Source organism: Talpa europaea, assembly GCF_964194135.1.
Source record: "Talpa europaea genome assembly, chromosome: 10".
In the NCBI taxonomy this organism is placed as follows: Eukaryota; Metazoa; Chordata; class Mammalia; order Eulipotyphla; family Talpidae; genus Talpa; species Talpa europaea.
This window is the reverse complement of record NC_140077.1, coordinates 109,272,500-109,299,906: the sequence shown is the minus strand read 5'-3', so window position 1 is coordinate 109,299,906 and position 27,407 is coordinate 109,272,500. Positions and strand designations below refer to the sequence as shown.

At 47.7% G+C, this 27,407-nt stretch overlaps 1 protein-coding gene across 1 annotated transcript in view; it reads left to right on the top strand.

Moving 5' to 3' along the window:
- Window positions 1-254: 254 nt before the first annotated feature.
- SMAD1 (SMAD family member 1) overlaps window positions 255-27,407 on the top strand; it is a gene marked incomplete at both ends in the record, with an annotated part of 43,273 nt that continues 16,120 nt past the window's right edge. The window contains one exon of the mRNA XM_084246182.1: window positions 255-654. Within this exon, the coding sequence (XP_084102308.1) occupies window positions 255-654 (400 nt within the window). The remainder of the gene's footprint in view (window positions 655-27,407) is intronic.

Sequence of the window (27,407 nt, the reverse complement as noted above, 5' to 3'; positions counted from 1 at the left end):
CCCATCACCATTGCTTAAGAAATTGTGACTTTGTGGCAGAGGTGATTGTAAACATTTTTTCCCTTCCCTCTTCTGTAGGTGCTGACGTGGGGGTCCTGCCGCGAAGCGCTCGGAATGGTCGTTTCTGCTTTCCAGGACCTCAGAACGGAGCCACTCAGGAGACGCCTATGCCCGTGAAGTGAAGGCCCTGCCGTCCTCGCATCCGGAGACGCCGCTGCCTCACCCCGCGGGAGAGCAGGACCAGCGCGGCCACGATGAACGTGACCAGTTTATTTTCCTTCACCAGCCCGGCCGTGAAGAGGCTGCTCGGGTGGAAGCAGGGCGACGAGGAGGAGAAGTGGGCCGAGAAGGCCGTGGACGCCCTGGTGAAGAAGCTGAAGAAGAAGAAGGGCGCCATGGAGGAGCTGGAGAAGGCGCTGAGCTGCCCCGGGCAGCCCAGCAACTGCGTCACCATCCCCCGCTCGCTGGACGGCCGGCTGCAGGTGTCCCACCGCAAGGGGCTGCCCCACGTCATCTACTGCCGCGTGTGGCGCTGGCCCGACCTGCAGAGCCACCACGAACTGAAGCCCCTGGAGTGCTGCGAGTTCCCCTTCGGCTCCAAGCAGAAGGAGGTGTGCATCAACCCCTACCACTACAAGCGGGTGGAGAGCCCCGGTAAGTGAGCCCCGGTGGGCGCCGTCCTGGGGGCGGGCGTGGCTGTGACCCAGGTCCCCGAGGTGCGGGCCAGCCCCCCAAGTCACTCCCGGCATTGGGAACCAACGTGCCCTTGATCAAAGATCATGTGACGTTTGTATTAAAAAAGAAGCCCCGGCATCAAAAAATCACAGTCTTCCCCGCGTTTTCAGTTTGTCATTTTGAAATATTAGGGGAACTAGTCATCTCCGTGCGCCCTGGAATGTTGTGCGTGTTCTGACAGCCTCACCGCTGCAGGTCCCTTGATTTCTTAGGAGCAGGACTCGGCCAGTGGAGAGTGCAGTGCTAATTAATACTGCTAGCTCTTGATCTGTTTTCTCTCTGAATTTATTTTTATGTGGCACATTCTCTATGCAATTCTCTAGACCGATTTAGCTGAGTTATTACAAGGAAATAAAGCCAGGAAGGGAAGGCACCTGGGGTGGAGGCCTGCATACCGGAGGGGAAACCGTCGTGAGTGCCGTGGCCAGGGGCCACTTTATCCAGAAGAACAGCTCCTCTTCCCGCCTCCACTGGAGTTTTGCTGTGACATATTCCCCATGGATGATATGGAGGAATTATGTCCTGCTGTGGGATCATTTGATATGATTCCCTTGGAAAGTATGCCAGTGTCTGCACATGTGATCTCTGGGGGAGTAGAGTAAAATCTGTCTTTGAAAGTCTGAATGGTTTGGCGCTCAAATTAGACATTCTGGACAGTTGCATCCACTGGAAAATGATGAGGTCATCTTCAGTACTGAAATCTCACTGTCAGACTAGAACCAGTTTTGCTGGAGGGCTGGTTATTAATAGCCGGTGGGTTACTGAAGAGCCCCACACCTGGCTGTGCGTGGGAACCACGTGGCTCCTCTCCCAGAAGTTCAGATTCTGCCATGGCCTGGTGATCCCCTGATCCCGCTTGGTGGACAAGTGTTCAAGCTGGTGCCACCACAGGGTCAGTGTTTGGGGACTAATAAGCTCCATCATGTCACAGCACGGTTCTCAAAAGGTGGTGTGGGCTTCCTGTGGAATATTGAAGGCACACAACGGTTTTAACAACTAGGAGATCATAGAATGAACGTCTTTGTATCTGCTACTCAGTTTACAAAATGAAAGCTCACACATAAAACTGCAAGTCCAGTAGAAGCTCCTTTGCCTTCAGTGACCTCTGTTCTGACTTTGGAGATTATCATTTTCTTTTGTGCTTTTATGCTCTTGTGACGTAGTCCATGACAGTATGTAATGTTGTTTTGATATTTAAGAGAGTGAGACAATGGGAGAGTATCCTTCTATAACTTATGTTCAGTCAACATTCTATTTTTGTGAATTCTAAATGATATGCTTTAGGACGACCTTGTTCTGTTTGTGAACAATCCCTGGAGATTTTATTGTCACTCCACTGATTTTATCTGGGGAAGGGTTGACAGTGTGATGCTCTGGGGTGTACTGCTTTTCTAAGTTTAGTTAGGTCTTTTTCTTTAAGTTTCCTCCATAAGGTTCTTGCACATTTTTTCTTAGATTAATTTCTGGAGAACTGTCATGTTTTCATTGTAGCCTATTAAATGTCACATTTTGTGACCCTGGCTGGGACTGCCTTTGCTTTTTTCCCCACAACTGTGCCAAATTCTCCTCATTCAACCTAGACATTCTTTTTTTTTTAATAAATTTTATTTTTATATTCCCCATACAATTACAACCCCCTTATTTTGACCCCAAGCCCTCCTTTCCCCGCCCCCCTCCCCCCATAGACTGTCTCTGGTTCATAGTTGTTTATTGATTTTGATTTTCACTTATAGTTATTCATTTTCCTGGTCCCTTATCTAAGTTTTCTAGATTCCTGCTATGAGTGAGACCATCCGGTATTTTTCTTTTTCTTTCTGGCTTATCTCGCTGAGCATGATCCCTTCCAGCGCCCTCCATGTTGCTGCAAATGGCATGTGTTTATCTTTTTTGAATGCTGAGTAATATTCCATGGTGTATATGCACCACATCTTCTTGATCCAGTCATCTATTTTTGGGCATTTGGTCAACCTAGACATTCTTTACTGTTTGGAATACCTGCTATGATGTAAAAACAACTTAAAACCCAACACAGAGGGCCTCCTTGGTGGCGCAGCGGTTGAGCGCTGGGTTGCGAAGCTGCCCGCGGCCTCTGCGGCGCCGGTTCCATCCCCGGCTGCTCCCCGGCCACCGGAGGAGGGTCCCACATGGCGCGCAGACCTCTCCTGCCGCCCGCTGCTCCCCTCAGCAGTGTACTTCGGTCCTTCTGCCTGCTCTGCTCCCCGCTCTGGCTCTGGTGAATTCTCTCACCCTCCCGCGCTTCTGACTGTACCCAGTGCTTGTATAAACAAAACAGACAGACAAACAAATAAATAAATAAATAAAAACATGCCTCTACAAAAAAAAAAAAAAAAAAACCCAATACAGAGATGCCCATTTGTCTTTTGACCATAACTTGAGATGGAGCTCAGAGTTTTGGAGAAATGTAGTGTGCAAGTCATACATACTAGCAAGATTATTTCGATGCATGATTTTTTGATCTCCATGTAACTTCAATGCATGGAAGATTCTAGTCCTACTTTGCAAATGATGAAATTGAGGCCCCCATACACTAAGAGACCTGTTTGTCCCACAGCTGGGATTCACTGTGCAGAAAACACAGTGGATATATTTTCTCCATCCTTCCGCCCCCGACTCTACTCCAGCCTTCCAGTCTTCCACCTTGTGCCGCGCTAATTGACTCCTGGCTGGTCCCCTCTTCCCACTTCAGTCCATGATCCACAGAGCATGTTAGGATCCCCCCCCTTCCCTCTTACTAAGAGCCTGGCACTCTCAGGTCCTTGCCTGCCCTTCCACCTTTGTTTCACACTCTTCCAGGTTCTGTGTGCTTCAGTCCCGTGGAAGCATGCCACGCGCTTTCCCTCACTCTCATTCTCCCTTGGCCTGGCCACTCTGATTTACTAACCTGCAGGCAGAATGTGTGCCTCATGGTGAATTGGTGAAGAATGGTGAAGGGGGCCTTCCTTTTGCTAGAAGGTCCTACCTTGACTGTTACAAAAGATGCATCTTTGGAAAAGTACAAAACATTAAGGTTTTTTTTTATTATTATTATCACTATTCTGCAAATGTATGGAAAGTTATGGGAGTGAAAACATTCGCGCGCCCTCTGAAGACTCCCCTGGCTGATGATATAACAGGTGGCTGTTTGCTTGGCCCATCAGTAGCCTTCAGAGCCCAGGCTGCTATTAGTGGTTGAATTAAATGCAGGTTTTCTTTTTCTTTGCCACAGTAAATGCTGACGGTGGCCAGTCGTCTCTGTGGTGTGGAGAAGACCATCCGGTCGCAATCTGCTACTATTGAAATGCCTTTGCAGAGGCTTCCTGCCTTTTGGTCTTATCTTTTTTTTCTTAATGTGTTTTTCATGTGGTTCTTGAAAATTATCTCCTGTGCTTTGAATGTAATCAACTTGAAAGGCTGTGCTAAACCTGAACTTGAGCTTCTGAGATTTTGATGTCTTTAACGTGACATCTGAGCCTCCTCAGGTGCCTCAGTGCTCGGCACCTTGACTCCCAGATGGTTCAGATTGAGACATACCTCAAGTCCTCTTCACCTTGGCAAATGAGAGTTTTCACTCTCGGGCTGCCACCGTCTTCATGTAATCGTGGCCTGGTGAGCTTCCCCTGAACAGGAGTCTTGAAATTATAGGGGCAGGGACGTGAAAAGGTGTTTGCAGGAGCTAAGGGAGTGGGGCTGCAGGGCAGTGGGTGTAGCTGTCACTCACAGTCCTGGGGTCCTGGGGTCCAGTGTCTGTTCTGACTGGTACCTGTTAGTTTTGCGACACGTTGCCATGGGCGGAAACTGGGTGAAGGGTAGGCGGGGTTTGTCTGCCTGTTTCTTACAGCTGCACGGGGCTCGACAGTGCTTTCCATTTAAAAATAGGGAGCATGAGAAACAGCCGGGTCAGCTCACGACTCAGTCACACCAGCCTTTCCGTGTGCTGCTCCGGTGGGTCCGTTTTACTCTGTCACCCAGAATTTTAAAAAGACACACTCAGAAGTTGAGATTTGATAAAATATTTTTTGAAACACCAAAACCAAAATCGTTTTGTAAACAGTGTTTTGCTTCATCCTGCGAATGTGTTTGTACTTGAACCAATGACCACAAAAACTTCTGCTGAAAGAGACCTTTCAGCCTCGTGTTAGTCTATACCCTGGAGGATGGGGGCAGGAGAAGTGTTGACTTTTCCCTCCAGTTGAGCTGAGAGGTGATTTGGAGGAGTCATAACTGAAGTGTGAGTCAGATAGCAAGATACGATCAGGACAAGTGTTTTGAAGCTTTGGGATTAATTAGCAATATTGACTATAGAAATGAAACATGATCTGTGTGTTGGAGTTCTCTGGAGAAACAGAACCAGTAGGATAGAGATCTACACTTAGGAGACTCACTGTAGGAACTGGCTCATGTGGAGGCTCAGAAGTCCCTCCATCTGCTCTTGCAAGCTGGGGGTCCCAGAAAGCTGGTGGTGGCACCCTGACTGAGTCCAGAGGCCCAGGAGCACCCGTGCATCCAAGGAGAAGATGAACGCCTCTGTTCACACAGAAAACATCAGATTCGCCCTCCCTCTCTCTGCCTTTGTATTTGACTGGGGGGCTGAACTGTTTGGATGATGTCCCCTCCCTTGGGGAGGGTTGCTTAGTCTGCCAACTCAAATACTGGTCTCCTCCAGAGACACCCTCGCAGACTCAGCCAGCAGATCATGTTCTAATATATGTGGGCATCCCTTTAACCCAGACAAGTTGAGCCTAACATTTAGCATCAGGCCTGTGTTCATCTGCATCTGACTCTGTCCAAACAAGTGTGGTGCGTGTACAACCCTCAGATTGCGGGGCGGGGCCTGCAGCTGACACACCCCCAAGAGTGGTCACAAAAATCCCTCCTTCAACACATCTGGCCATTGTGTGCTGGTACAGATATAGATGTGTATGATGTGTATATTTTATTGTACGAGGGATTTAAATCCATTTATAAGAAGACATCATGTAGAAAGCATCATTAGTAATGCAGACCAGGGAAAACACATGAGTGGAAGGTCAAGACCGTGGGGATGTTAGCACATGTTGCTTATGAGTTACCATGACACAGACACACCGCTGTGTGTAGTCACTGTGTGTGTGTGTGGTCTTGGTCTGGGTGGTTCTCTGATAGTTCTGAGGTGGGAGAGAAATGTGTATGACATGGAGAGGAAGAAAGAATTCCTTAAAAGCTGGAAGTACAAGCCACAGCCTCTGGCCTGCAGGGTGGTTTGGGAGATCAGGGCAGAGGCGTCCTGGGGAGCTTTCCTTGGGGCAAGGACAGTGTCCCTGCTGCAGTGCGCAGGCCTCCAGTTGTGTGTCCACGTGGAAGTGCTATTTGAACAAGCACTTGGTGTCTCTGCTTCTCTCCAAGCTTACCTGTAGCCAGGTGAACAAGGAGTATACATTGTGAACTTTTCTCCAAGGTATTATCAGTGGCATTTAGTTCATGTTTGATAATTTCATCATTGTCATCTATAGCACAGTAGTTTCTCTCCTGACCTCGCTCCTAGTTTCCTTGGGGGATGTGTTCCAGTACCCCCAGTGGATGCCTGAGGACACAGACAGTACGGAATCCTATATATGCTAGGCTTTTTCGTATATATAACTATGATGAAGTTTACAGATTATACATACTAAGAGACTAATGACAACTTAAAATGAAACAATTAACAACAATATGTTATCGTAAAAGTTAGGTGAATGGTGGTCTCCCTCGAAGCTCAAAGTCTCTTCCTCTTCCTGGGGTTTTGGCTGACCGTGTTAACTGAAACCACGGCAAGTGGAACTGCAGATCAGGGGGGGGCTACTGTATTACTTAGAGAACAGATGAAGTAATATAATCACAAATAGGATTTTATACCCACATCTTTTACTGGATTCACACTCTTAAATACAAGCATGAGGTTAAGTTTATTATTCTGATGTTTTGTTGTTTTGTTTTGTTTTGTTTTTCTGAGTGACTGGTGCTTTATTTAAGACATTGGTTTTGTGTTATTTGGTTGTTTTTTTTTTTTTTTTAATAGAGGCATGCTTTATTTATTTGTTTGCTGGTTTGTTTGTTTTGTTTATACAAGCACTGGGTACAGTCAGAAGCGCGGGAGGGTGAGAGAATTCACCAGAGCCAGAGCGGGGAGCAGAGCAGGCAGAAGGACCGAAGTACACTGCTGAGGGGAGCAGCGGGCGGCAGGAGAGGTCTGCGCGCCATGTGGGACCCTCCTCCGGTGGCCGGGGAGCAGCCGGGGATCGAACCGGCGCCGCAGAGGCCGCGGGCAGCTTCGCAACCCAGCGCTCAACCGCTGCGCCACCGGGGAGGCCCGGTTTTGTGTTATTTGTTAATGGAGGAACATATGGAAAGTTTTAGCAGTTACTACGTGTTACTTTTACACAAATTGTAAAAGTACATTAAGGACATAAAGTGAAGCAGGCATCTAGGCTATTGCTGTGTGGTTTGTTTCTCTGCAGAGTTTCTCTGTTGCCTTATCCACTCCAATTTGAGATTTTGTGTTCTCTGTAGATGACAGGAAATGTCTTTTGTGCTTCTGCTTTCCTGACCGCTGTCCACCATTCATTCTTCAGTCTATGCCGCAGTAACTGGCAAGAAAAGATAATTTTCAGCTCTTCCTGATTCTTCTAGCGCTGGGCGCTTTTCCATCCCCCACTGCTACTTTATAGCCAGCTCGCAGCTGTTAAAAACAAAACACACCAAAAAATGGCTGCTGGAAAAGGGCAGTTTTGAAGACCATCAAAGTATGGCGTTCTAGTGAAAAAAGTAGGATAAGGGTCACATCCACTGAAATAACTGTTCAAAAAGCCATTTTCATGTACTATTATCATTTGGAAAGACTAAGATAAATGCTGCATTATTTCAAGAAAAATGTCCTAATACATGAGAGCAGTGTGTATGCTGATTACAATGGCATGGAAGTATTTTAAACAAAAAGGAAAAGCCTGGCTAATACTCCTGAGACTGGCTGTGGGTGAAAGAACGTTGAGACCTGTGAGTTGTGCTTTTGGCTTGTGCCCATGTGTGGAGCCGCCTCAGCCAGTGATTTCTTGCATGCTTGGGAATGGTTGGTGGGAGTCGGGGTGAGTGGGGTAGCCACAGGTGATGCGATGGGTCCATGTTGGGGCCCCCTGTGTTCTCAGTGGACACTTGCAGAAGTGAGAGGCGTGGAAAGGAAGGTTGGCTTCTGTAGGGAGCGCAGGCTGAGTCCTGGCACTGAGCATCTCTGTAGCACTGTGTTAAAGGTCCCAGATAGCCTGAAGAATGGTGAAGCTAAAAATTGCAAATTTTGTTCGTTTGCCAGCTTGCCTGGGAACTAGAGTGACTTTTAGTGCTGGTGTTGGGATAAAAGACTGCAGACTAGGGTCCCTTGTGTGTAGTCTGGGCTGGTCTCTCCTGTCTAGCACACCTCTTCCCATCTGGGGGAGATGAGCAGTTAACCAGCCATTCGCCCACTCCACTCTCCTAATGACCAGTGTCCTCCACTGATAACGGAGGATGGATTTCTCCACTTCAGAGGCCTTCAGCACGGGCGCCTGGCCGGAACTGGCCATCGCAGACCTGCTGGTCACAGAACTGCTTCAGCAACCTCTGCAAGGTGACTAGAAGAAACTGTCACTTCTCTGACAAACGATGTCTCTGGAAACAGATTATGTTTAAATGAAGAGATTTCAGCCAACAATTGTTTTCCTTAAATGATAAAACATTCAAGTGGTCATTTTATGCTCTGGGTCTTGTTTTATACAAGTAAATCTCAGTTCATTTTACTGTCAGGTATTGCACCTGTGCACTCGATGTATTTCACGTAGTACATGGAGAGAGCAACACATTTTGGTTTTTTTAACTTTTTTATTGAGGTGACTGTTGGTTTACAACATGGGGTGTGCTCTTGCGGGGGTGGGGGGTGGGGTTCCCATCTCTTCAGATGCCCGTGGGTCTTGGCAAACCTCATAGACCTAGTCTGACCTCAGTTCTAGCAGCTGCTCCCGAGATTGCTGTCCTGGTCTTCGCTCTTTCCCACAGAGAAAGCCACTTCTCTGAGGAGCGACCTGGATGCTGTCCTCACACACACCTTCACTGACCACCTGCCTCCTTCCTGGGCTGAGCACTTCAGTCATCAAAGGGCAAAGGGAGTCTTTGGCTTTTATACAATTTTTATATACAATTTTTCTGAACTAAAAATAAGTGTCTGTGTGACAGCAAAGTGGGATCACCCCGTGGGGTTTTCCTGTTCCTGTGACTCCTTGGACAATCGTAGCTGGTCGGCTAGCTCTGAAGCAGACTCAGCAGCATTTTCTCTGACAGTCTCTTCCTCTGAACCTCAAACCAGTTTATCCAGGGTATGGTGATGTGCTGCACAGATGATTAAGATGAGTAAAACAGTTGTAGGCAAATGCTTTTGAAACATAGAACCTTCTGCTTTTAAATAGGAAAAACAAGTAATTTTAAAGCTAGTCGTTAAAAAAAAAAAAAAAGAATATTGAAGGGATCCTGTCCCAGGGACACAGGGGTCAGCTTGAAGGGGCTGCCCTGGGGCAAGAGCCAGTTTGATCAACACAAATAATGGACAGAATTGAATTATCACCCTCTGAGGAAAACCCTCAGTGATAATCCCGGGGGCGGGGGAGTTCCTCACGGTGGAGGTGGAATTCTTTAGGAAACTCGGGACATCGTGTAACAGAGATACTTATGCCTCTCTCTCTGGTAGTGAGATTGAAATACACTGGGTGAGAATCTCAGGTGAAAACTTCTGCTCTAAAAGTCTGGCCCTGGGCGGGTCTCAGTGACAAGTACTTGTCCTCTTGGAGATGTTTATCCTGCGAAACGGGGAGTGATGATCTCCACTTGCCAGGGTTGTGGGGTTAAACATGCTCGTGGCAAGACCTCATGCCCTAGTGCATCTTCTTTCCTCAGTTTCCTTATTTCAGTTTTTAAATTTTTATTGACATATAATGGGCTTATAAAATGATGTCGGTTTCAGGCTTCTGGTGTTATAATTTGACATCTGGCTGGTTTCTACCCTCCACTGGACAGTGGAACCCTTCACCCAATTTCCACACCCCAGCCCCGCAGTGATCACCTTCGTGTTCTCATAATCCGAGAGTTTGTTGAAACATAATGTGGCCGAAGCAGTGAAGTAAGGACTGTAACTTTGGGGCGCATCCTTAGAGGAAAAGTGAAATTTGTGATGTAAGTTTTCACTCAACAAATCTCCAGGAACACGAATGATCAGTGATGATAATAACGATAAAAAGTAAAATAACTGTTTTCATGCTTCCTCTGTGCCAGGCATCCCGTTTAATCCTGACAACCTTAGGGCTGAGGGCCGACGGGGTTGCCTAGACACGTGTGGCTTGAGTAAGTTGTCTGTACACACCTTGTACCAGAGAGCAGAAGTGACCTCTAGCCCCACACCCCTGCAGCTTCCAGAGCAGGCACTCCCCACCCAGTCAATCCAAAGTGTGCAGTAGAACACGTGACTGGGCCATATGTGCACCAGCTGCGTGAGTGTGACTGATAATGGTAGATTGAGGGAGGCCACACCTGTGCTTGGAGTGGTTCTGGGGCTTTATTTGTGTTTATTTCCCTTTGGTCAGTAATCTTCATCATTAGATAACAAGTGTCTGTTTTGTGGAATATGTTTAGCGGAATCAAACTTGAACTCAGAATGAGAACTAATTACATTCAGCTGCAATTACAAATTAAGCCAGGCAGCCTGGTGGACACCTGGGGACGCTCATTTACATATCAATAGTGTCTGATGGAGATTAGACTTGCAGGCCCCACTGCGCTATGTGTCAGTGAGTCACCCTCACTTTCCAGAGCCCAGGAACTTGCTCACACCAACCTGTGCATCCCCAGACAGCCCCTAGCCCTGTGGGTAAGCGCTTTCCCCCCTGGAGCCAGCCAGCCAGAGTTTGCATCCCAAGTTCACTGCTTGTCGGCTTTATCTTTCTTTAGGCAAGTTACTTAATGTGCGTACCTCAATATCCGCTTTACCAAGTGGAGGTAACGGTCAGGGTTATAGGATCAAATGAGTTAATATTTGCTATAAGCATGTGGCCATCGTCAGCCCTGTGTAAATGCTGAATTAAAACACTGGACAGTAGTACTGTTACGCAATTGTATTAGTAAGAAGGGAGGTTCGTAAAATGCCCTCGTTCGTTGGCTAGTAAATCATGGAGCAGGGCATCCAGCTTTGATGTCTACGCTGGAAACATCTCAGTGAAATTGTGCCTCACATGTGCCTTATGAAGGATTTGCGTTTTCCTCTTGATATTTTTAGCTCGCACCCTGGAGCTGTTCCACCTCTTCCAAACAGTTCTAATAACACAGCACCTTCCTCCTACGGTTGTTAAGCACATAAATATTTAGCAAAGGAAAGGAAACCAGGGTAAGGATAGATGAGAAGATATGGGAGGGGAGGGAGCCAGCATTGGGGAGTCTGCTGTGTGCACCTCAGAGCTGAGGTGGGGGTGGGGCTTGCTTCATTATCCAGGAACAGGCACAGGCTTGTTGCCTAGGTCCATCCAGCCAGTGTTGGGGATGCCCTGGTCTTCAGCTTGTTTTGACTCCATACCTCCTGACCCAGAATATCAGATACTTCCATGCATTTCCCTGCAAACTTCACCCTGTTACATTTTCTGTTTCCTCCTAACTTGAATCAGAACTAACACTGTGGAGTTTTAGAGATGAAAGGGATGAAAGAAATTTGACGTAAGGTGAGTGAAAGGTTCGGCGCGGTAAAGAAAAGGAGAGCCAGGCTACATTTCTTAAAGGGAGGGAAAGTTTATTGCGCCCCGGGCGGACCTCACAGACCCAAGGCGGGGGTCAGTGGAGGCGCGCACGTTGTTAGGGGGAAGCAGGGTTTTATAGGGCGAGGAGAGGTCAGGTGGGTAGTTGGGCTCGTAGGGCGGGAAAAGTTTGTAGGGCAGGTAGAGGTTCTTTGTCTGAGACGAGACTCGTAGGGGGAGGGGGAGGCTCATTGCCTGAATCCTCCAGGCAGGTATCTGCATTCCTGCCCCCCAGGTGGGCTTCCTGGTTGGCTCCTGCATTCAGGCCTGCCTTTTGTTGATAGGAAAAGGGGCAACGGTTCTTTATTTGGCTACTTCCTGCTGAAAAGGGGCGAAGATCAAGGGGGTGACTCAGGCCTGGTTATGAGGGTCTTCTGCAGGGATGCGAGAATATGGGTGGAGAAGAAGTTGGTTACAGGTGGTAGGAGACATTTCCCGAATGCGAGCCTGTATGAATTTTAGGCGGCAAGGAACGAAAAGAAAAAATAAGGTTATCATTGGTATTGGCCCCAAGAGTGGGAGGAGCCATGACACTATAGGATTTTGAAACCATGTCAGCGGAGAGTTGGAGTCCCCGGTTTTCCATTCCATGTCTTTGGGTATTTTTATTAAGGCTTCTACATTTTGTTCTACAATGCCCGATTTGTTGATATAGTAACATTATTTCCTGAGAAACAAGCAGGTACCCCCTTTATTAGCTGTTAACAAGTCCAGAGCCCGCCGGTTTTGGAGAGTGACCTGTGCCAGGGAGGTGAGCTGTCTTTGTAATGATGCTAAAGACACACAGGTTTTTTCTAAGGAGGTATCTATTCTTTCATGAAATTCCTGGGCAGTAATCAGGCTGTGTCCCAGGGCCCCACCTGCCATACTTGCAGCTGCTATCGATGATGCCAGGCTGATTCCAACCATGATTGGAAGAAAGGCTGCCCGCTTAGTCAGATGTGGTGAGAATAACTAACCTAGTTTAGACCGTCTGTACAGAGTTAACTGTGGGACCACGAGGACTTGGATACGTGGGCCTGGAGTAGCAGAATTAATACACTGAGAGAGAGAGCCATTGCACCAGAAAAAGTTTCCCTTTGCTGTTTGTTGTTCGGAGCACAGAAGTAACTGAAATGTTAGAAGCACAGGAATGAAAGCTGACAAGGGCATCAGTTTGATAGCAGGGGTAGCTGTGATTGGAGTCCCATAGGGGGACTGAGAGTTGGGGAGTCTGGCAAGCAGCGTCCGTTGAGATTAATTGGAACTGCCACCAGTAGAGGCTCTGAAGGGAAGCACAGAGGAAACAAGAGGAGGTGTTAGTCTCAAAAAAGTCATTTAGGAAGGTTATAGCGTTTTGGATTATATGAATCCAGGTTGAGGGTGTCTCGGTCTTTTCTGATGATGTTAACTAATTTTATAGGATTTGTTCTGAATGGAGGATGTCCTGGGAGACTTGGACTGTGGCATTTTGTGTCGGGGCATATTCTCTTGAGATGGACAGTGTTGCCACTGGATAGGAATGCCAGCCAGTACACACTGTGGCTTGGACTCCCTGTACCCAACGTTGGTCCCAAGGATCTGAAATAGCATAGCTAACTTGATTCATATTGAAGCCCGTGTTATGATGGACCAGAGAGAACATTTGGCCTTTGTCTGGAAGGTGCACAGTGCATGACTGGTAAGGGCACCCCCCATATTCTCTATAGGTATTTTTGCAGTGATTTAAGGTTTGATGGTAAAGAAACAAAACAAGGTATTCATAGGGTTAGTAATCGATGAAAGAGCTAGGGTGAGAGTGATAAGTGCTGTGCATCTGGCCTGTGGGCACTCCGCAGTACCCACCTAGTAAGTGGTCTCAGTGGATCCTGAGACAAAGGTCTCCATTGCTGCACCTCCCCCTGCAGTGACCTTTAGGGCTAACCGTCCCTAGGTCTGGCTGGGCAACCAGCGCGCAGGGGGAGAACAGCAAAACCCTACCTGCTGCACCTCCCCCGCAGTGATCTTCAGGAATGGCTTTCACCATGGTCCCTAGATCCGGCTGGGCAACCAGCACGCCGGGGGGGGGGGGGGGGGGGGGGGGGGGGGGGGGGAAGAGGGGGGGGGGAGAGAACAGCCTGAAGCAGAGAAAGTGCAGCTGAAGTTCCCTGAAAAGGCAGAAGCTTATCAAAAGACCACCAAGAACCACTACAAGAATGCTAAAAATCTTGTCCCTCTTCCTAGACCTACAAACTTTAATCCCTTATTTGTCTTTCTAAACTTCCTTCTTTCTTCTATAATGGTCATTGCTTGTTATGTAGATCACCTCCCTGATAGTGATAGACTGAGCCAGCGAGCAAGCTAATTTCTTTGATATTCATTCCTGTGCTTTTAGAAAACATATATATACTAGTCACAAACTTAAAGAAAATTACACTCAGATTTTCACTCTTGAAGTGTGTCTGTGTGTCATTTCTTTCGCCGACGCCCTGACCACCCTGCACGCTTCTCTCAACCCTGAGGTGGCCTCATCGTTTACCGCTGTGCTGGTCCGCGGCATCCATAACTTTGAATTTCCATACACAGGACACTGAGCTAGGAGAGATTTTGACAAGAAATGCACATCCTAGTAGGACCCAGGTTATGACATACATACTGTTTGTCTTCAGGGGCACGTTTGACCCGTGATAGATGGTGCCAGGAGGGGTGTCCCAGAAGTGTTACCGCTGTAGGCGTGGTGAGAATAACCGTGTGTGGGCCGGTCCACCGAGGCTGCAGTGGCTTTGGCTGAAGCGATTTGAGCAGGACTTGGTCTCCTGGATATAGTGGTAGGGAAGGTTGTTGTGGAGGTCGAGATCCGAGGCAGGACTGGGTAAGTACCGGTCTGTGTGTTCCCGGAGCAGTTGCCTGGGTAGGGAGAGGTCAATCCTGTCCGGGTAGGTGTCCACGCAGTTGGTGAGCTGCAAAAGAGGGTAGGCGAACTCCCCTTTGAGGTGACATGCGAGCATAGGTTTGACGACGGGAACATATTTGTTAGACTTTTGCACTCCAGGAGGGGTGGAAGAAGAGCAGACTCAGGAATTGGCGCTCATTAGGCTCCTAAGTCGGAGTGATGGAGGGGACTGATAGAGAATAGGGGAAGGGTCTGCAGCAGAGTCAGTTGTGAGAGCAAAACCCTTGCATCCGCCTTGTTATTTCCTGTGGTAACGTAAGAATTGTCAGTTGGTGTCCTTTCAGTGGATCATGGCGACTTCAGTTGGAAGCTGCAAGGCTATTAAAAGCTTAAGGATAAGTTTAGCGTTCATGATGGGGGACCCCTTGGCGGAAAAGAACCCCCTTTTCTGCCAAATCGCAGCATGACTGTGAGCAATAAGGAAGGCATATTTTGAATTTATATAGATGTTGACTTTCTTATGTTTGCTGAGGGTAAGGTCCCTGGTTAAGTGCTATGAGTTTTGTCTTTTGGGAGGTGGTTTTTCCAGGCAGTTTTCCTGTGTTGATTACCTGATCGATGGTAACAGTGGCCTAGTTGGCCCTCTGCTGAACGCGCGCATCTTCACAAGAGCTGCCAGTCTACAAGCACAGGAGGCATCTGACAAAGGAGAGTTTGCGTATCTTCCAGGATTTCAGGACAGAAATGGGCGGCAGAAAGGGGACCAGAGACAGGCAGGAGAGTGGCTGGGTTGAGAGAATTAGAGTGAGTGAGACTCACTAGAGTAGAGGGTTTTCGATAAAAAAATACATGGAAATTTTGTAAGCAGGAGGTGTTATAGGACAGGGAGAGGGGCAGCCCAAACCCCGCAAACCTGCCTATTCTAAATGGGTTCTGCCATCCGCCGCATCAACACAAAACATAGGAGACTTTAATGGGAAGGAACTTTAATAAAACTAGGAAACAATTCAGGAGAGGCAAAGAGTCTAGTTTCTAAATGAAGCACCCAAAGTTACCCGTCCCCTCGTGGGTAAAAGTCCATCCATATGGGAATGGCCCAGAGCAAGGCCCCAAAGCCTGCCACAAGTCTAAAGCATCTTCCAGTGGGGACCCACAGAAAAGGGTCACAAACAACCAGACAAGCCCGGAAGGAAAAGAGCAAAATCAACATCAAGATAAAATCTGCCACTGTCACTCCCCACGGGTCTCACCCACATCTGTGTCACCCAGTCCACGACCAAAAGACAAGCGCAGCTTCTTCACGTGTCTCTAGGCTCCATGTGCCTCCTCCAGGTCTCCTGGCTCCATCCTGCTTCTTTCCTCAGTCTCTTCTGCAGCTTCTCCTCTTCCTGCTCAGCTCCACCCTCCCTTGGGTGGGGCAGGGAACCTCCCCTTTCCTGGGGACCACCCTGTTGCAATCCCCCCTTTTAATTTTTATTCCACCATATCTATGGTGGCACAGAGCTCATGGTGCAATCTTAGGAGACAGTCTTTTGCTCAAAACTGAGTATGTTGCTCCAGTGTCCACCAAGAAATCAATCAGACGAGCCCCCACAGCGAGGGTTACCCGGGGCTCCGAGGGGGTTATTTTGATGGGTTTAAGATCTAGTGGAACCCCTGGGCACCCCTATTCTTTCATCTGAACCTTCTCCATGAACTATCATTTGTCTCTCCTTTCCTCCACACTTGGCTCCCGATTCCTTCTACTCTGTCTATATTCCCCCTCCTATCTTCACCTGAGACCCTACTCTGTGCTATCACCGGTCTCCTGTCCTCTGTGCTGGGCTCTCGAGTCCTTCTCCGTCCGTATTCCCTATCATCATCTGAGCCTCTACTCTGTGCTAACATCTGTCTTCTTTCCTCTCTCCTTGGTTCCTGGTTCTGTGTGCTCCTTCTATATTCCCTCCTGTAACCCCTGCGTGAATCAACCTGTCGTGGTGTCCTGAGTCTCCTATCCTGCCTTCTGTAATTACTGCGTCTGCCTCTTCCCTGTAACCTGGGACAACTGTCCTTCCAATGTCCCTCTTCCCTACAGAAAGCACACTGATCTCTTCCTAGGGGTTCACATCTCTGTCCATTACTGTTTTCCCAAAACCCTGGCCTGTGCTCTCTTTGTACAAAAACAGTCGCAGGTTTCGGTCTCCTGTCCTCTCTCCTGTTCTCTCTATTAGTATAAACCTTAAATGCTAAGTCCACTACCTGGGACTGACTCATCTCTGTGACGCCATCTGCCTTTGCTAACTTTCTCCTTATGTCTGGAGCACTATTTGTGATGAACGCCATAGTGAACACAGGAGCATTTTCTGGGGCATCTGGATTTATATCCGTGTGGTCTGTATACGTCTGAATAATCCTCTCAAGGAACTCTGATGGATCCTCATTAGCCCCTTGTGTAAGGTCCAATATTTTGTTAAAATTTTTTTGCTTGGGGATTCCCTGCTCCAGTCCTACCAATAAACATTTTTTATAGAGATTCAACTTCGCCAGTCCTCCATTGTTGGGGTCCCATTCAGGAACTACCTCTGGGACAGCCATCTCTGGCTCTGGGGATTGGCTATCCTGTTGGCGGAGACGGTCAGCCTCCTCCCTTGCTTTCCTCACTACTATCCTCCGCTCATCTAGACCTAGTAAAACTTGTAACATCAACTGTATATCCGCCCAGTTAGGGCGGTGGGAGAGAAAAACGGAGGCAAACAAGTTCGCCATCCTCTTAGGAGCCTGCCGGCACCGGGGAACAGAGTTCCTCCAAGTTAGGAGGTCCCCAGTGCTAAAAGGATGGTGCGACCAAAAGTACCCAGCAGGTCTCCCCTCTGCATTCACGCCACCTATCGGCAACTGGCGAAAAGGAAACTGTCCTGCCACAGGGCCATCAGGGCGATCATTACTGCCAAAATGGGTGCCAAAATGGGTGCCGCCCCTAGTGTGGGGAGGAGACGCCATGATAACTACCTCCCTGGAGGGCAATGGAGGCTGTGAAGCCTCAGGAGTCTGTGGGGGAGGGGCCTCTTCACCTGGAAAAGGCCTTTGTCCCCATGAGTTTAAGGTATTTAGCAAATGAATCTCCTCCTCCTCTTCTAACTTCTTTTTTTCTTCCTGCTCAGCTCCACCCTCCCTTGGGTGGGGCAGGGAACCTCCCCCTTTCCTGGGGACCACCCTGTTGCAGAAGGAGTAAGAGTGGAGAGCGAGCAGCGAGACAGGAGGTCCTGAAGGCGGTGAGGGGAATATACTTGGGTGGGTCTTTCCAGAGTAAGTTTGAGGGATTCCCGGGTGAGTAGAGCTGTCGCCGCCAGGGCTCTAAGGCAGGGTTGCCAGCTCCTAACGGTGGGATCCATCTGCTTGGAGAGATAAGGGATAGGATGCAGGGCTGGTCCGAGAGGCTGGGAAAGGACGCCTGCCGCAGTACCCCAACGTTCGTCTGTGAACAGGAGCAAAGGCTTTTCTGGATCAGGAAGGGTAAGGACAGGTGCCTGAAGAAGGATATGTGTGACCCTGCGGACTTCCCGGGGGATTGGAGAGGTCCTTCAGGGAGGCTTTTGCTGTATCATATAGTGGCTTGGCTAAGGAAGCAAAATTAGGGATACAGTGTCAGAAGAATCCAACCAAACCTAAGAAAGAAAGGATTTGTTTTGTCGATTCAGGGGAGGGAAGGTCCCGGATGGCCTGTTTGTGGTCCACTGTCAGCTGTTTGGAGGAAGGAGTCAGTCAAAGACCCAGATAGACAACTGTGGGAACCGAGAGCTGCGCTTTGAATGAGGAGACAGTATCCTTTGGAGCACAGGAGGCTGAGGAGTTGTGCAGTGTGTTGCTGAGACAGTGGCCGAGAAGGACGGCAGAGGAGGAGTCAGCAACACACTGGAGGAGAGTGCGGGGTGGAGTATGGCATGCCGAGAGATCACTGGCTCATGCCTGACCAAACAGATGAGGGCTGTCCCGGGAACCCTAAGGCAGGACTGTCCAGGCCAGTTGCTGGGAGGTGTGTCCGGATTTTCCCAAGTAAAAGCGAATAGTAAGTAACATTGAGGATCCAGAGGGATGGTAAAAAAAAATAATACCTTTGAGGTGAAGTACAGAGAAGTGTGTGGTAGGAGACGGTATATGAAATAGAAGGATGTAGGGGTTTGGCACTACAGGATGGCTAGGCGCCACCACTTCGTTAATGAGGCGAAGGTCTTGACCTAAGGGATAAGAACCATCAGGCTTTTTTAATGGAGAGAACGGGAGTATCACAGGGCGAGTTGATAGGAGGAAGGAGTCCCTTTCCCAGGAGTCGTTGGCTGATGGGTTTGAGACCCTGACGGTGAATGAGGGAAATTGGAAACTGGGGGTGAGAGGGAAAAGAAGAGGGATCCTTAAGGCGAATGAGGACTGGGGTACGATGGGTGGCAACAATCAGGATAGAGATATTCCAGAACATGGGGTTGACAGTGGAAGGAGACAGCGGGGAGTCCTGAGAAGGATGAGGAGATGTTTGGAGTCGTGGGAGGATGAGAGCAGTGCTAGGGTGTTGGAACCATGAGAGAGTAGCCCTGAGTTTGGTCAGAAGATCGTGACCCAGGAGTGGTGTGGGGCTCAGTGGTCCTGAGCCGAGAAGGAAGGCCGTCAACACCCGTAACCCAGGCCTGAGAAGGATAAACTTGACCGGATTAGGAGGGGAGGACAGAGAAGGTAGACACCGTGTCAACCAGAAAGGAGATGGACTTACCTGCTACCTTGACCGTTACCCTGGGCTCCTCGAAGGTTATCGGAGTCTGAGTCTGGGCCTCTTCAGTCCTCAGCCGCCAAACCCAAGACCACCAGTGGCAAGAGTTGCAGGGACTGGAAGGACTGGCCCACCACAGCCAGGTGTGGAGGGACAGTCACTTTTCCAGTGACCCTGGACGTTGCAGATGAGGCACGGTCCTGGCGGAGGGCGGGGTTGGGGCATTGTCTGGACCAGTGGCCTTCTTGGCCACATTTGAAGCAGGCTTCGGTGGCAGTCGGTTGGTTGGGGCCCATGGGGCCCATTGTCATCCTCTGTCGGGCAGCAGGCGCTGCGGTCGTTGGAGGAGCAGGGCCTGGCGGTCTCAAGGCAGCTACTGGGGCCTGAGCTTGAAGCTCAGCCTTCTGGTGACTGCGGAGTTCCCTCTCTGTCCTGTCCTGTTCCTCCCTGTTGTTAAATACTGTAAAGGCCATTTTCAGCAGATCCTGGATAGGGGTTTGAGGACCATCCTCAGCCTTTGGAAGTCAGGAGGGTTTTTTTGAGGAAGACTGGGTAATTTTTTGAGCTTATGAAAGTTTATAGGTTTAGGCGCTGCCGGTTGGAGACCAGCTAGGGGACAGGTCAGAGGTCAGGGTGGAAGAGAAGATAACATATAATTATGACATGTATGGTCATAGGCTTGGATAAGATAATGAAATTTTTTTTTTTTTTTTTAGGTGTAGGTAGTGGGATAGTTTGTGAAAGAGCCAATACGCTTTACAAGTTGGGAGAGATCAGACAGAGAAAGGAACATGGACTCTAACTCTTTCTTCAGTTCCCACCCACTTTCCTGAGGGGAGGGAGAAGATCAGCAGGAAGAGGGTATGGCAGCTAGGAGGTGAAAAGAAAGGCGGGGAGGGGCTGGATTGGGGAGCTGGAGGAGGTGAAGACTGAGAATTTAGAGGATCAGAGAATGCAGAAGAGGGGTCTGGAGAGGGCGAGGAGTGAGAGGAGTCTCGAGACTTAGAAAGTACATAGGAGACTTTAATGGGAAGGAACTTTAATAAAACTAGGAAACAATACAGGTAAGGCAAAGAGTCTAGTTTCTAAGTGAAGCACCCAAAGTTACCCGTCCCCTCGTGGGTAAAAGTCCATCCAAATGGGATTGGCCCAGAGCAAGGCCCCAAAGCCTGCCATGAGTCTAAAGCACCTTCCAGTGGGGACCCACAGCAAAGGGTCAGAAACACTCAGACAAGCCCAGAAGGAAAAGAGCAAAATCAACATCAAGATAAAAGCTGCCATGGTCACCTCTCCACGGGTCTCACCCACATCTGTGTCACCCAGTCCACGACCAAAAGGCAAGCGCAGTTTCTTCACGTGTCTCTAGGCTCCATGCGCCTCCTCCAGGTCTCCTGGCTCCATCCTGCTTCTTTCCTCAGTCTCTTCTGCAGCTTCTCCTCTTCCTGCTCAGCTCCACCCTCCCTTGGGAGGGGCATGGAACCTCCCCTTTCCTGGGGACCACCCTGTTACAAACTGGCCTTCGGGGGCGCAGGCCCTCGGAATCGCGGCGTCCCCAGAGCAGACAAGCGAGGGGGACGTCTCCACCGCTCGGTTGCGCCTAGGATTCAGGCACCTAGTCTGGAAGGGCGTCCCCAGATCCAGGGTCTAGGTGTACGGGAGTTGGCTGACGTGGGCCCACGGTTTACGGAACAGCCAACCAAGGTACGGGGGTCAGGAGAGGAGCCGAATAGCCAGAGGCGAGGGCCTCCCAGGAAGGAGGGTCAGGCAGTGACTTACCCCAAGGATTAAGGCCGGTGGTGGGTGTGAGGTGTCTGCAATGGAGAGGAGAGGTCCCAGGGACGAGAAGGCGGCCCCGGCGCCAGGGGACACGGCCTTCCCGGGTTTGCGGCACCAAGATGAAAGGTTCGGTGCGGTAAAGACAAGGAGAGCCAGGCTACATTTCTCAAAGGGAGGGAAAGTTTATTGCGCTCCGGGCGGACCTCACAGACCCAAGGGGGGGGGGTGTTTCAGTGGAGTCGCGCACGTTGTTAGGGGGAAGCAGGGTTTTATAGGGCGAGGAGAGGTCAGGTGGGTAGTTGGGCTCATAGGCGGGAAAAGTTTGTAGGGCAGGTAGAGGTTCTTTGTCTGAGACAAGACTCCTAGGGGGAGGGGGGAGGCTCATTGCCTGAGTCCTCCAGGCAGGTATCCGCATTCCTGCCCCCCAGGTGGGCTTCCTGGTTGGCGCCTGCATTCAGGCCTCCTGCATGGACCTTTCAGTGAGGACATTGAAGTGCAAGTCCACAGCTCATTCTGAAACAGCCAGGAAGGGGCTAGGGGGGAGGTACAGCATCTAAAGGACAATAGCCAACAGAGGACAGGTCACTGTGGTTCTCACCCACATGCACCTTTGCAGGACCACTCAGGCTCAGGGAACAACAACAATAGGATATATTTAATGGGGGGAAACAAAGAATTTAAGGCACAAATGGCCGACTAGCTTTACCCAGGTAGTATCCACAGAGTTCAGCAGTCCTAAACAAAAGGCCCTCATCCAAGATAGGGCTGTCCTGTCAATGAAGGCCTGGAGCCCATGGCAGCCACCAAGCAGCAGGCCAGGGTCCAACTCACTGTTGCTGGAGGTGCTCACAGGTGGGGCTCCTGAGGTGATGCCACTGCCCATCCACAGTGTGAAGGTCGGTATGGACAGCACCAGACACTAGGCCAGACAGCACCAAGGCGGTGACACTGGGAGGTGGTGCCTGATGAGCAGGAGCGCTTAACAGCTCTCAAAAATGACCCGGATACAGTGCTGGTCACCCATCAACAGTGCCAGGCAGCACTTGCCAGTAGTGCCAGTCACCACCTGTCACTAAGACTTGGTGTCAGAAACACCAGCATCAGCGCAGCTCTGTGAGACACTGGCCCAGGGCCTGGGCGCTCTTTCCAGGCCAAGTCAGAGGCAGGGCTGAGGGCAGCAGCCCCCAGCCTCTGCAAAGCTCTTTTGCTTCTTTCTTTTCTTCAGATGCCAGGGGCAGGGCGCGCTTCAGGCACATGGCACATCCAAGTTTATCCCAGGCCAGCTCCTGTCTTATATCCACCTACAGGTCTGATTGGGCCATTTTCAATCATAAGGCTGATTGGACCGTTCATCCATCAGCTCATAGCTTGTACCTGCTCGGGCCATTCCAGGATCCAGGCACCCAATCCACAGGCTTCTCTACTGCCTGAAGCTGGAGGGAGCACAGCACTGGAGCTGGCCCAGTGGAGCCCTACACTCCTGCCTGCACCCCTGAACCATGGGCTGCCTGTCCTGGGGCAGCGTGGTAGAGGAACCACTACAGTCCTGCAGCCTGAGTCCAGTGGGGCCCTGAATGGTGAGCAGTAAAATGCCCACCACGCCCTGCCGCTTGCACTGCTGGCAAGCAGCTTCTGGGGCCAGCTCTGGGGGTGGGGCTGCCCACAGGCAGCAACTCCTGGCACCGGTGGAAACTGCTTTTCCAGGGGCTCTGGGGCTTGTTTCCATGCAAGATGCAGGTGAGCAGCCACAGCCCTGGTGCCAGCGTGTGCCCAGCCCCTCGCCCAGGCTGTATCACTAACCCCCAGTGGTTCTGCTTTACCATGTCCAGCATGAGATTCAAGAATCTGCCTTTTTAAACAAGTATCTTGTTAATGCAGATGCAGGGAGTCTGGGGACTATGCTTTGAGAATAACCTGTCTGTATTAATAATACAGTACATAACAGTCTTGGAACAGCAACAGAGTTCACCAACCTTTATTAATTGAAAAAAAAAAAAAAGTTTATTAAGAATCTCCTCTGAGCCAGACAGTGGATGAAACAGAAGAAAACCCTGTTCTTCCTTTAAGAAGCTGGGGTGACAGCTGGGGTAAGGTCAGAAACCATGATGCAAGCCTATTTAAGCCATAGTGGGGGACGCAAAGAAATGAGGATTCATCTTTACTGGGAGTGGATTGAAAGACCAAGACACGGTAAAAAGGTGACTTGTGGCCTTGGAACTGTGGCCAAGTGAGCCAAGGCACAGAGGATGCAGCTTGCAGATGGAAGCTCAGGGCAGCTGGGTGAGGGCAAGCTGGGAAGATAACCCAACCCCCAGTGGAGCAGGGATCTGGACAAAGTCATGGGGTCTCAGAAGATACATTGGAAGCACATAATTTCACCGATAATTGTATGATAAGGCAATCATCTATGGTATTTAAAAAAATGATTTATCTAAGTTGGATTCTCTGAATTTGAGTTCATTCTAGGTTATTTTTAAAACAAGTGTAGAGGAGACTAGTCCTTTCAGAAGTTAAAACATGCAGTGAAGCCTCTGAAACTCAAATTGGGGGGCTGGGGCACAGACCAGAATCGAATGGAATGGCATGTGTAAAACTAGACCCCAACATAAAGGGAACTTTATGAGAAAGAGGTATCGCCAATCTCCAGGACAAAGATGGGCTTTTTCAAAGACCATGTTGGGGCAACTGGCTAACAGTTTGGAAAAAGCTAAAATACATCTATTCCTCATACTGCAAATAAAACAACTCCAAGTAGACTGGAGATCTAAATAAAATGTGGAATTTTATATGCCAGGGAAGACTGTGTGGCTCAATTCTTCCTTACAGTCTGGGTATGGAAGAAGCTCTCTGACAAAAGCAATTGAAGAAAGTGTTGATAAAATTGACTACCGAGAAATAAGACATTAAATTTTGCATATCAACAAAGTCAAAAAACAAATCAAAGGTTATGATAAAATGTTCAACATTTGTCCTGCGTTGATAGCTCTAAATAAATGTATTTTTTTTATAAATTTTATTGTTATATTCCCCATACAATTGCAGCCACCCCATTCTGACCCCAATCCCTCCCCTCCCGCCCCCACCCCCCTAAAAGTGTCTCTGGTTCATAGTTTTTTGTTGATTTTGATTTTCACTTTCTTATATTCATTTTCCTGGTCCCTTATTTAAGTTTTCTAGATTCCTGCTATGAGTGAGACCATGCGGTATTTTTCTTTTTCTTTTTGGCTTATTTCGCTGAGCATGATCCCTTCCAGCGCCATCCATGTTGCTGCAAATTGCATGTGTTTATCTTTTTTGAATGCTGAGTAATATTCCATGGTATATATGTACCACATCTTCTTGATCCAGTCATCTATTTTTGGGCATTTGGGTTGTTTCCAAAGCTTAGCTATTGTAAACAGTGCTGCTATAAACATAGGGGTGCAGGTGTTCTTTGGAATTGATGTTTCTGTGTCCTTTGGGTAAGGATACCTAGGAGTGGAATTGCTGGATCCTATGGAAGCTCTATGTTTAGTAGGTCCAGAAATCTCCACACAGCTCTCCACAGTGGTTGGACCAGTTTGCACTCCCACCAACAGTGCAGAAGAGTTCCTTTTTCTCCACACCCTCGCCAACATTTGTTGTTGCTAGTTTTTTTAATATGTGCCATTCTCACTGGTGTAAGATGGTATCTCATGGTAGTTTTGATTTGCATTTCCCTGATGACAAGTGATGTTGAACATTTTTTCATATGCCTGTTGGCCATTTGCATTTCCTCTTCAGAGAAGTTTCTTTTTAGCTCTTCTGCCCATTTTTTGACTGGATTATTTTCTTTGTTGTTGTTGAGTCTCATCAGCTCTTTGCAGATTTTTGTGATCAGTCCTTTATCATTAGTGTTGGGTGCAAAAATGTTCTCCCAGTTGGTGGGGTTTCTCTTTGTTTTTGTTATTGTCTCTTTTGCTGTGCAAAAGCTCTTTAATTTGATGTAGTCCCAGCTGTTTATCTTTGCCTTCACTATCACTGCTTTGGGTGATGTGTCTGTAAAGATGTCTTTGATGTGCAAATCACGTAGTGTTTTGCCTATATTTCCTTCTATATATTTTATGGTTTCAGGTCTTATGTCTAGTTCTTTAATCCGTTTTGAGTTGATTTTTGTGTATGGTGTGAGGTAGTGGTCAAGCTTCATTCTTTTGCATGTAGCGACCCAGTTTTCCCAGCACTATTTATTGAACAAACTTTCTTTGCTCCAATGCATATTCTTTGCTCCTTTGTCAAAGATTAGTTGACCATAAATCTGTGGGTTTATTTCTGGATTTTCTATTCGATTCCATTGGTCTGTATGTCTTTTCTTGTTCCAATACCATGCAGTTTTGATGATTATGGCTTTGTAGCATAGTTTGAAGTCTGGGAGTGTGATGCCTCCATTCCCTTCTTTTTTTTTTTCAGGAGAGCTTTGGCTTTTCGGGGTTTTTTGTGATTCCATATGAATTTCATCAATAATTGTTCTATTTCTTTGAAGAATGACATTGAAATTTTGATTGGAATAGCATTGAATCTGTATATTGCTTTTGGAAGGATGGCCATTTTAATAATGTTTTAAATAAATGTATTTTTAATAAAAAATACCAAGACTAAAAATGGGCAAAAGGCGCGAGTAAGACGGTTCACACACACAGAAATAATGATCAGCTTTTACCATAAAAAATTAATTGAAATCAAAATGCCATTTCTCATCAGAGTGTCAACTCAAAAGTTTGACAGAGTAGTCTGCTCTGGAGGTTATGGGGCGGTCACGTTCATGCATTGCAGGTGACAAATGCAAAATGGTGCCACTGTAGAAGGCATACTAGACAAGGACAAAATTATGTCTTCATCCAGTGTTTCCACTTCTAGAAACTTACCTGCAGACACTCCTTTACAGTACCTCAGTACACAGGCACAGTTGGTTTGTTGATTGTGGTATGACAGGTAATGTTTCTGCAGACCCCATCGTGGTGCTAAAAACACACATCTGTTATCCTAAAAAGATCTGCTTCTAAGGGATACCAGGTAGGGAATTCAGAAGCTGGTACCACTACAGGTTTATGTGGAAATTTAAAATACAGCATGTAAGAAGTTTTAATACCATCTAAAACTTTTTGTTTTAAAAAATCAATTTTCAGACATGACATGAATAAGTGATCATCCAAGAGTTAAGAGCACTTTTCTTGTAGAAATGATAAAAGTTATGGATTCACTGGAAGGCCCTCAAAAATCTACTTAATTCCTAATGCTGCTAAATAATTCTTTGGGAAAATTTATTTTGAGCCCAAACTTTCAACAGCAGTAATATTGGGTTGTCGGAAAAGTCATGATGTTTTTTTTTTTTTTGAGGTAATATTGCTGTTTTGTTTTATTTTTTTTTAATTAATAAATTTTATTTTTATATTCCCCATACAATTGCAATCCCCCCATTCTGAAAGAAAAAGAAAAATACCGGATGGTCTCACTCATAGCAGGAATCTAGAATACTTAAATAAGGGACCAGGAAAATGAATAACTTTAAGAAAGTGAAAATCAAAATCAACAAAAACTATGAATCATGATGTATTTTTTCAAGCAAAAATGCATCATGCCTTTTCCAACAATCTAAAAGATTTTGATCTCCTCCTATCTCCTTCCATGCAGTTCACAAATGGTCTGTTTTTCTCTTTGTAGCCAAGCCCACAAGAGCCATTGGGAAGCCAAAGGCCTTTCTATTAGGGAGGAGCCATCTGGCAACCTGGCAGGAAGCTAGGTTCTAACTGGTTGGGACTGTTAGCCTGCCCTTCCCAGGTGTGACCATTGTAGTTGCAGTGTTTCTTCCTTAGCATGTTAGCCCATGATCAGAATTACTGAGAAGTGGATAAATACATTAGGATTCTTAGAGGGAAGATGTTTGCATGACAACTAGGACATGACATGAACTCCATGCCGTAAACATCCTGCTTTGTCTAATGAGCTGCCCTAATGTCCTTGGAATTTGGATTTTACACTGCTTACTGTTTGTACCCACTCACTATGCTTTCAGTTTAAAGTAAGTTAATGTGTCCATTTAAAAGAGTTGTGAATGACTCATCTCACGCATAAATATTGTTAACTCTTACATGTAAAATCTTAACCATCCATGGCTCTGTGGTGAAATTGTCAATATTGATACATGTTCTTAATGGCGCTTTGGATTTTAGCAAAAGAAAAATTAAGAATGGGGAAATCTTAACATTTTTTACACTCAAAGAAGGTATTTTGCAAACTTACCTTGAGCAGTTTGTCAATGCCACAGGTCTTTGGCATAAATCATCAAGGCTTAGAAGCTGGACTTATTTCTGCATTTGCTCATGAGTAAAAATGGCTTGGATTGCATTTGAAAGGTGCTTTAGAGTTGGCTGCAGGCAGGGCCCTGATAGTTTGTTGTTGCTTACAGATTATGTTCAACTTCATTGTGATGTTATTGCAGATGTGTCATCTTTCTCATTGTTGTCTCTTGTTTTTCTTTCTTTTT